The following is a 10,843-nucleotide window of genomic DNA, read 5'->3' on the forward strand; positions in this document are numbered from 1 at the left end:
TCTTTATATTTGCAGAGTTACAAAGTATATCATCCCAGCCCTAATATTGGGAGACCATATCATTTCTTTGTAACAAACATAATCGTGAAATAATGTTTTTTAAACCGATGGTGAGAAACACTATTCAACGGTCGCATAATATTTTCCCCCATTTTATTGTCTTAAATTGAGTTTGGAAAAGTGGATGATTGGTCAATCTGAAATAGCCTTTTGGCGCGTTTGAATACAAATAAACGCTTTTGATTATCTCAATTGTCATTTTTTGCAGGCGGATAAAAACAAATGTTAAAGTAAATGACATAATCAGTCGGATGGTGAAAAGGTTTGAACTGATATATTGCCAAGTTTAGATAGATAGAAGGTCAATTTTTTTACAATCAAAAATGAGTTCTTGTCATAAATAATTAAATCAACGTTTTTGTACATCTTCGGGAAATATCAAAGCATTGCCCTGATAAGCGATGTGTACGCCTGGTCTTTAATTTTTCGAGGACATTGAATTGCTTTATGTTCCTTTTGAGAAACCCTAGCATCCTACTTGCCTTGGTTGTGATATGTTTTATATGGGTTTGCCACTTTAGTTTCTTATTGAGATGAACTCCGAGGTGTCTTTTTGAGCTGCAATGTTGTAAATGATGATCATGCATTGTGTAATTGTGAGTATAAGGCTCTTTCTTGTTTGATATTGACATGGCATAACATTTAGATGGATGGAACTTCAGGTGCCATGTATCTGGCCACGTCTGGAGGGAATCAAGATTTTTCTGGAGTTCGCGTGTATCTGAGCTACAATTTATTGTCCTGTAAAGAAGGCTTTCATCTGCAGACAGTTTAAGCCTTGTTTGTTGAGATAATTTGTTTCCAATATACTTTATGATTATCATAAAGCATAAAGGTCGAAGCACTGTACATTTTTCGCTTGAGATTCCGTCAATGACAACTTGTTGCGTTCGATTACAAAGCCAGTCCTTGAACCAAAGCAAAAGATGTTAAGGCTCTTATTCCATATTCTCTGAACGATTGGTTTCAGAATACATTCATGCATACATAGCAATTTATTGCTATCCTTTGGACGGATAGCTATTCTATCGCAATAATATTTATATATATAAGCACGTACCAAATAATAATAATATAATATATATAGAGAGAACATTTCGCCTATAAGTTACAAGATTATACAATATTTCATAAATTCATTTCGGCCGATGACTTTGCCAAGTTAGAATTTACCTTTGTGGCCCACCGTCTTACCCTGCTATTATGACGAGGTGAGGAAGGTGCCGAAAAGTGAATCTTTCGTTTAAGTCGGTTGGTCTTATTTATTTTCTATTTAGTATCAAATATGTTGAAATATATATATATATATATATATATATAATATATATATATATATATATATAATATATATATTATATTGTGTGTGTGTGTGTGTATGCATATACAGGGTTATTCAAAATGATTCAACCAATACTTAACTAATTAGGTTGATTCCAGTTTGGTGTCGAGGACAAGAATAATGTATCAATGAAAATGGAAGGTAGTTTTTGGTGGTGCGCACCAATCGTTACGCTGTTAACATAATGTAGGGATTATTGTTGAATCAATCCGCTTGCTATAAGTGGACCTTCCTGTGACTAAAACTTATCATACAATTACTAAAACTAAGCATACATTTCCTAAAACTTAGCATACATTTCCTAAAACTTAGCATACATTTCCTAAACCTAAGCATACATTTCCTAAAACTAATCATACATTTCCTAAAACTAAGCATACATTTCCTAAAACTTAGCATACATTTCCTAAACCTAAGCATACATTTCCTAAAACTAAGCATACATTCCCTTTAATTTAATATCTATTTCAGGTGTGTGTTTATATTTCTTAATGAAATGTGGCCTAGGTGTACATTTTTGCAGATCCGATAACTAACGCAATAATGGGAGTTCATTCAACATTGCTGTACAAGTCAATATTTTACTTTGGTTTGAGAATATTTCCATTACAGCAATGCGCCTATAACAATTTGGGTTATCAGGCCTGCAAATAAGTTAAACATCGTTTGTGGCCTTTTGAAATTTGAAGAATGATTTTGAATAACCCTGTACCATAATACAGTAATTTAGAATCTTAGTACAGCCCGAATACATGAACGTGTGTCCCTGCAAGTGATCCAGGTAAAGCACATCAGCCAGGATTTAGTAAGCATAGCCCAGATAGCGACGGTGTAAAGGTCATCCAACGCGTAGCACTCGCCTCTCTCCTCGCATCCCATATTTTGCGTGGTTATCAGAGAAATGAGGAAAACTGGAGCGTAAAGGACGAGAGTTGCAAAGGAGGCCAAACATATGTCCACTGGGGCTCTGATTCGTTCTCCCTGAACGTCCAGGCCATAGGATTCTCTGTTGAATAAGTAGAGAACTGATACGACTCCGTTCAAAACGAGGACCAAGAACGCCTGGAAGTAAAGAAATGAAAGTAAATAAACATAAAGATGATTAAACAGACAAATAAACAAACAATTCGATTAGTAGATAAACAAATAAATATATAAATAAATAATTAAATAAATAGATGAAAAATAAATATAGTTATCAATTAGCGTTTTTCACAATACCGTCGCATCATTCTACCCGTTTAATTCGATCGTGGGACCGAATCACAATCATTTCATACAATGCAAGTCACCGCCTTAACTCCAATTTTGAAATGACCCTGCTAAGGTAGATACGAAATATCACATGATTTATACATTGTGATGGACTTGCTATTAAATTGGAAAGCGATGTCACATACTTTCTTTGTCCTCTTCCACCACCTCCTCCCCTCCTCCTCTTCCACCACCACCTCCCCTCCTCCTCTTCCACCACCACCTCCCCTCCTCCTCTTCCACCACCACCTCCCCTCCTCCTCTTCCACCACCTCCTCCCCTCCTCCTCTTCCACCACCTCCTCCCCTCCTCATCTTCCACCACCTCCTCCCCTCCTCCTCTTCCACCACCACCTCCCCTCCTCCTCTTCCACCACCTCCTCCCCTCCTCCTCTTCCACCACCTCCTCCCCTTCTCATCTTCCACCACCTCCTCCCCTCCTCCTCTTCCACCACCTCCTCCCCTCCTCCTCTTCCACCACCTCCTCCCCTCCTCCTCTTCCACCACCACCTCCCCTCCCTCCCCTCCTTCCACCACCTCCTCCCCTCCTCATCTTCCACCACCTCCTCCCCCTCCTCCTCTTCCACCACCTCCTCCCCTCCTCCTCTTCCACCACCTCCTCCCCTCCTCATCTTCCACCACCTCCTCCCCTCCTCCTCTTCCACCACCTCCTCCCCTCCTCCTCCTCTTCCACCACCTCCTCCCCTCCTCCTCTTCCACCACCTCCTCCCCTCCTCCTCTTCCACCACAACCTCCTCCTCACCCCCCCTCCACCACCTCTTCGTCCTCCTCCTACTCCTCATTCTCCTCCTCCATTGGTTGCAAGTAACGTGTCAAAAACTCTCAAAGCTGGAATCTTCTTGAATCGAGATATCGAGATTGAGAGATCCCTGGTTTGAGAGTTAGTTTTAAAAAGAAAACAAGTTGAGGGTCATATTAATCTATCGGTATTTGAAGGCTGAATGAGTTATCTGGCCAAAAAGGTTTTATAAAATGTGTTTCTTCAGACTTGCAGTATAATACTCGTGACTAGGAAACAATGTTTATTGTGCTATGTGACTGAAGCAAAATCGAAGACACATGCTATTTGTGCATTTATTAACAATCTAAACTGTTTTAACATGAATCAAATGATTTTATTATCTGCGTTAAAAGCATATGTGTTCTATACATTTTATTCGATTTTAATCGTGTTATCCAATATAACAATGTCACATGACCGGCACTTGCTTGAATTCAAAATGGCTAACAGCAACACGAGGTTAAATCGGTTTCATCAAAAAGGAATGTATTTAAAAAATACTATTAATATAGTGAAGCAATAAACACATTTTATTTTTAATTATTCCTTTGATGTTTTCTCGATACATTTAGAGACTACTTTTCACTTTTTTCATTAAATTTTTTTTTTCATTCAAATTATGCCTAAATCACCACACGCTTTTTTAATTGTGAAAGTAACTAGATAAATACATTATACATTTAACCTCTCCTTGCTGCCATTGCAATGGAGGCCATGTGAGATTAATACAGTAAACATATTTATTGTGATTTTAAGAAAGTGATTCTATTTGTGAGTGTTTATAAGGTGTTTTGAAGACCAGTGGTTGCCACTTCTATTGGCAACATATTATAATACACGTGAGTTGAGTGAGGAAAGTTGTATTAAGGGCCTTAACTAAGACGATCATTGTCATTTATCCGACCTTTGACCACACTAAACATTGCTTTACTTTTGTGTCAAGACGAGACACCCTACCGCTAAACCATGGAGCCACACATGTTCCCGTTTATGGATTACCACCTTTCAATGCGTGGAATTCATTGAGTACTAAGTTGGCTTCCGAGAATTTGCAAAAAAAAAAAAAATGACGACTTTTCTAAATGAGAAAAATTGATTACACTAAAATTACAGCTACCACCTTGTTTTTGGTATAAAAACTCTAAGAATTGCAATTTGCAGACCAGTAACAAACATCTCCACATCCGAACTTTACAAGGAAATCAGTACATTGATCGATTGGATTCTAGAACGATTACCAAGTATTTCGGCGACCACGGAAAAAAACGTAACATCACTAACTCAATTTTGAGCAAAAGCAACAATAAACACGGAATAGAAGGAAACATAACTACGGTCCTTGGCCTGATTCGATGAACATCTATCCATGTCATTCCATGAAAATAACGTCTGCAAGTCTTTGAGTTTTGACTTGTCAGAAAGTTTTTAACTGAAAATGTCACCAAAACATTTATGGTTTCTTTGGTTTTGCCAAAACTTGATTCTTGTAACTCCACTTTGTCAGGTCTCCCATTGAATTTATTTAACTGGTAAATTGCAACGGGTCCAAAATTCAGCAGCCCGCATAATACCGTGTGTTATTTAATTATTTTATTGACACATTTAAAGTTTGAATAACTCGAGAACTGTAATATTTCATCAAACGGGTTTTGCCACATGTGCAAATTAATACAAGTTTTTATTGATATAAGTTTTAACACTAACCGCCGTTTGGTAGTTGAGCTATGAAGCCATAGAAAAGGGTAATTTTGACATAAATCGTAATTTATTTTGGCTTTGTCCTACATGGCTCTCGAATGTTTTTATTTCATTAAACATGTAAATCTCAGGATATCAACCAAGAGCATTGCCATGACTGTAAAATTATTTTATGTATGACGTCATCACCGAATGGACTGATGATTACGATAGCATAATTTTGAGGTTTGACGCAATGATGGGGACCTTTAGTTATGACACTTCGTATGAAAACAAAAAAAACATGATGGTCACGTGGAGCTTTATATCGGACGATTGAGCACACATACGATCACAAATAAGAAGAAAAAAAATATACTTCAATAAATTTGAATTATAATGTTGAAAACCAAATTGATGTCGTGGCTGTTGTTTTTTTATTTATTGTAAACTGAAATGTGTCAATGATTATATATAAACACACTATAAATTACGATTTATTTCATAATTACCGTTTTCTACTCATGACATCATAACACAACTAGATACCAAAGGCGCACTTTTTAAAACTTTTATCAATCAAACCTTAAATGAATTATGCACCTATGGCAAAAAGCCGTTTGATGAATTCTTACATAGCTTTGGAGTTATTCAAACCTAAAATGCATCAATAATATAAAAAAAACACACTGTATATAAAAAAGGAAATCGGCCATATCACCATACTTTTGTAAAATTTGCACTGGCTGTCTGTTCGCTATAGAAAATATTACAAAATTGCTATATTAGTCTTCTAATGCCTCAACAATTTAGCCCCTCTTTATCTTTCTGAACCTCGGGACCTTCCGGGTCAAAGTTCAATGCCTTAACCGCTGGGCCACTTCGCCGCCACCCCCCCCCCATATTATTATTATTATTATTATTATTATTATTATTATTATTATTATTATTATTATTATTATTATATTATTATTATTATTATTATTATTATTATTTTTATTATTATGTGTCTACAGACGTTTTTGTGATACAATAATATAGATACGAATAATTAAAAAGCCTTCAAATGCCGCCATAAAACACCATAAACTTCACATATAATAGTATTAAATGAATAAATAAATAAATAAATAATAGATGAATTAATAGTGTAAAAAGTAAGAAGCATGTGGCACGCGAAGTAAAATTTAAATTAAGATAAAGCAATAATCTAATTCTGTACACTATTATAAAAAAACCATAAGATTGAGGAGGTGGATCCCATTTCGTCATATTGTGTTGATTATTTAAGATCTATGAGGAGCACAGCGTTTATAGATGGAACGAAGTTGACGTCACTTGGTTCTTTGTTATTGTTTTTAACCAGATATTCTTAGGAGTAGTTCTTACTATATTTCATCAATCGGACTCTAAAAGGTTAAGGTTACATTTAAAGTTACACACAGTTTGTGTGTTTGTATGTTTGTTGGAACGTTATTTCCGTCTGACGAATGTTGTGAGTTTTTTGGCTAAAGGCACAGCTTCAATATATTTGTTACCTGAGGGAAGAAACTGAGAAGCAACAGAGATTTTTCTGTTTGGTCATCCGCCTTCTTGTAGCATGGTGAAAAAGGAGGCGACAGCAAATTTTCCTTGTAAAGAGGAATCAAAATAAAACAACTTGATAACCAGGGGATGGCAAACAAGGCTACAATCATCAGGAGACGACTGATCCCTTCAGCGTACATGGAGCAGCTGGAATAGAAACATGATGATAGTAATCTTTATTGTCCCAGGAGGCATTTATTGTTATGTTACAAATAAATGAATAAATATTAAAATAGATAAATAAAAAAAAATTAAAAAATACATAAATAAAAAGGAACACTAAAACAACACACACAGAAATCCCATCTCTCTCTCTCTCTCTCTCTCTCTCTCTCTCTCTCTCTCTATCTATCTATCTATCTCTATCTCTCTTCTCTACTCTCATCTATACTCTCCCCCCCCCCTCTCTCGTCTGTATATCTCTCTCTCTCCCTCTGCTCTTCTCTCTTTCTTTTCTGTATCTAACTTTCTCTCTCTCTCTCTCTCTCTCTCTCTCTCTCTCTCTCTCTCTCTCTCTCTACTAATTCTTTCACTTATTGAGCAGAACCTACTGATTATCAATAGACTGTTTTACATTTGAAAAAGTGTATCTAGATAGGACTCACATTAGTACGCCTTTTCAATACGATCAGACAATGCAAAATTCCTTCAGAGTGTAAAATTAGATAAATTTAAATTAAAAGCAGTACAAGTCCATTGCAGCACCATCTAAATAACTCTTATATTTTTGGTAGCCGCACAGCCCCATAAACTCAAATGAAAAGGAGTCTAACAGAATAAAGTCCTTAGAATGCCTTGCACAAGGACAATAGATTCAAAGTTTTGTGATTTATATCTCGATGTTTTTACTGAACGCATCACATCGAGTTTTTTGCAAGTTGAGAAACTGTCCAGACCGATCCAACAATTACCCTTGGCATATCTGACTCTATTTTCCTGATTCCCGGATTTTGGACTATTTTATATAACCCTATATATTTTAGTAGTAAGAAGCTCAGGTAGAGCTGAAGCAGAGATTATCCAGAGAAAAAAAAACCCTTTGAACATGTGTTTTGGCTTAACTCCCTTACACTCTAGACCAAACAGGACCCTTAAGTCCCCTTCTACTTTTGTAAAGAGGATGTATGGGGCCTCATACGGGCCATTAGCGCCCGATGATTAAAAACATCACCCTCCTCCTTGTTGTTTGAATCCATTTACCATTATACCAGTGCTTTACAGGCGTCACGTCCCGTCATTCATGTTAAGTGTTACTGTTGGCTTGGGACCCCTTGTAAAGCATTTTGGTCACTTTAGGGGATATTGCGCTTTATAAAAGCTTAAGTTTTGTTGGGTTTTATTTTACATTCTACCTTATATATTTTCAATCCGAGCTTCCTTGAGTTCATGTAAGAGTTCGTACTACATTCTTTAAAAGCGATTTCTATATACCAATAAAGAGCATAAAACAAAACGAAATTTCCAACCAAGGAAATAGCAAGACACACAATCAGTCACATGGTGAGATAGATACAAAACCAATAACAACGATGTTTTTGGATGGTGATGATGTTAATATCGATGTTCGGCCGATCAAACCTCTGAAGTCCCGATTTTCACGATCGGCGGATGAAAACTCTGAAAGCTAAATACGAACTTTATGCACCACGTTTTATCTAATTTTGGGCGGATCAGACCTCTGATGTCATCAAAATTAAAATTTGATTCGCCGTCTATAGATATAGTTTCATATATTTTACTTAGAGAACATACTACAATCTCAATATGTAGTCAATATTGAGTGCTAGCACCGCCAACGTCGCCGCAGATGGTAACAGAAAGTCTGCGAAAACTCTCAAAGCCAGGGTCGTGGAACATGGTGGATTGCTGTTCTCTTTATCTTGTAACCCAATATTCAGTAATACCTGAAAAAAAAAAATGAAAATGCAGTTTTTAGTTGCTTGAATTTTACTGAGTTGTCATATTGATCTGTTTGTGCTCTTGTAGTCTTGGTATTGATCACAAAACACTACTATGGTATTTCGTGCATTCCATGTCAGTAATGCAATCACGATGAAACTTCCATTTGTATACACTGATTTTCTACAGAGACACAGAGCACTTTGTTGTCCATATATTGACGGTCAAAGCAGTCATCATTCAGTCTAAAATTTTGCTCATTTTATCGATATGTCACACTTCCGATTGGCATCTTCCGTATTTGTGTTGTGAACTGACAACAGCCGCCGGAAGTCGAAAAAAATTGATTAAAATATTATTACATATTCGAATAGAGAATTTTGTAAATTATCTTGATTGGGTCGAATGTATTAAAATTTGAAGGCAGGATTGGTCAAAAATTATAATACGGAGACAATCGCTTTTAGAGACAAGACATACAAATGATATGTTGAGGTCCCCCACCCCCCCCCCCCCCCCAAAAAAAAAAAAAAACAACAAAAAAAAACAACAACAAAAACAAAACAAAACAAAACAAAAAAACAAAAACAAAACAAACAAAAAAACAATATAAAAAGCTGAATTATATTATCTAAAGCTTCATATTGTAAATTCCTTCCGTGATGGATAGTAAAAAATAGGACGTGTAAAAATGAAAATCACGCGGACAACGACTTTTGACCTCAATTTGCTCGTTTCTCAAAAATAGCTTGTACGTCAACCGACGGGTTTTTCCAAATCAGCAAACATTTTTAAAGAAAGATTAAAATGATATGAAGTATAAACGATAAACTCGTTATACATTGAAGTCTGATAACTGGAAATTAATATGTTAACACCTCCTTTTTCTTCCTTCTCAATTGAAGGTCACATTAAATTACCATATATGAAATCATAATGACGTAGTATGCGCAAATAATTATCAATCGATTGGGTCACGTGATACACAACATGACATCTGCTGCTGACCCATGACAATAGATCTAAACAACAAGAATATTCAACGAGCTTTTTATTTTGTGTGTGCAAAACTGAAGATCATAAGTTTCTCTTTAAGTCAGGATAGCTGTGGTGCTGAAGTTTGTTTAAGTGCAATAGCTTGCTTTTTTCCTTTCTTCTAATGCCGCGTTCTTACCTACATGATGTCGACAGCGTTCAATATCGATATGCATATTGTAGCTTATATCTATTTTTCGGACCTAGAACAGTTAGTATTTGTGACCAAATACTTAATATACACTAAAACAGGCGACGAAGTATTTAATCTGTAACACGGTAATCATCAATATTTCACATAATTTGATAAACATAGGCTATTGTAAGAAAAAATCATACAAAATATCCATCAAATGGATGGCATAAAGCCGACTAGACTCCTAACATTTTGCGATTACGCTATAGTCAAATCTGGTTTTTTCCCACATTTTTAGTTTACCTCCGATAACAGAAGATACAAATGCAAACAATAATATTTCAATAATAGTCTTATTTTCAAAAAAATGGGGAAATGAAGAAGTGGGTCAACAATTCGTGACCTCTGACCTTCTACTTTTGATCCGATCAACTCGAGTCGTACAATCTTGTCAACAAACAAATAAATATTCGGTGAAAGACTGACTTTTCTGGAAAATCTGTCATTTATGGTGTCTATACAGGGAATAAATGGATGTCATAATCAACGTTATGCATTTTTGTACAGAAATATGAAAAATAAATTTTGTATTTGGAGCGCTTGGCTTGTAGTTGGGTTGTTTACAAATAACTTCTCCTCCGGTGACGTCCAATCAAGGGACGCTACTCTTCCGCTAATCTCATTCCCTATTGGATAATGTCGCTCGTTGAGACTTATCCTGTTACCGCCCACCAAGCTTATTATGTTGTCAATACAATATCATTATTATACATTTCAAACTAATTACGACAGTTCCTGTTGAATTATCAAAAACTGATGGAAATTCTGATTAGATCTTTCAAATCATTGAGAAATACTGACGCAAGAAGCATCACCATGGTAATCGACTGTTAAAATTAGATATTTAGATTTGACGAGTTCTGGCTTTATAAAGTCGTGTAATTTCTGGTAAATTAGAAAAATATTAGGTATGAATCAATGACGTGTGCAATGTAAATAAATAGGACACTGTAGGAAAACACTTTTAATGAGATAAAAGGAAAATACATTAAGTT

General features: G+C 35.9%; 1 protein-coding gene across 1 annotated transcript in view; it reads right to left on the reverse strand.

The window, feature by feature from the left end:
• Positions 1 to 1,432: 1,432 nt before the first annotated feature.
• Positions 1,433 to 10,843, reverse strand: part of LOC144966687 (uncharacterized) — a 41,191-nt gene continuing 31,780 nt past the window's right edge. The window contains exons 3-5 of the mRNA XM_078903447.1: positions 8,471 to 8,622; positions 6,670 to 6,865; positions 1,433 to 2,461 (exon numbers count right to left, since the gene is read on the reverse strand). Of these exons, the coding sequence (XP_078759573.1) occupies positions 2,126 to 2,461; positions 6,670 to 6,865; positions 8,471 to 8,622 (684 nt within the window). The 3' untranslated portion in view covers positions 1,433 to 2,125. The remainder of the gene's footprint in view (positions 2,462 to 6,669; positions 6,866 to 8,470; positions 8,623 to 10,843) is intronic.

Source organism: Berghia stephanieae, chromosome 2 (assembly GCF_034508935.2).
Source record: "Berghia stephanieae isolate SIO BIC M18660-M18661 chromosome 2, UCSD_Bste_1.3, whole genome shotgun sequence".
In the NCBI taxonomy this organism is placed as follows: Eukaryota; Metazoa; Mollusca; class Gastropoda; order Nudibranchia; family Aeolidiidae; genus Berghia; species Berghia stephanieae.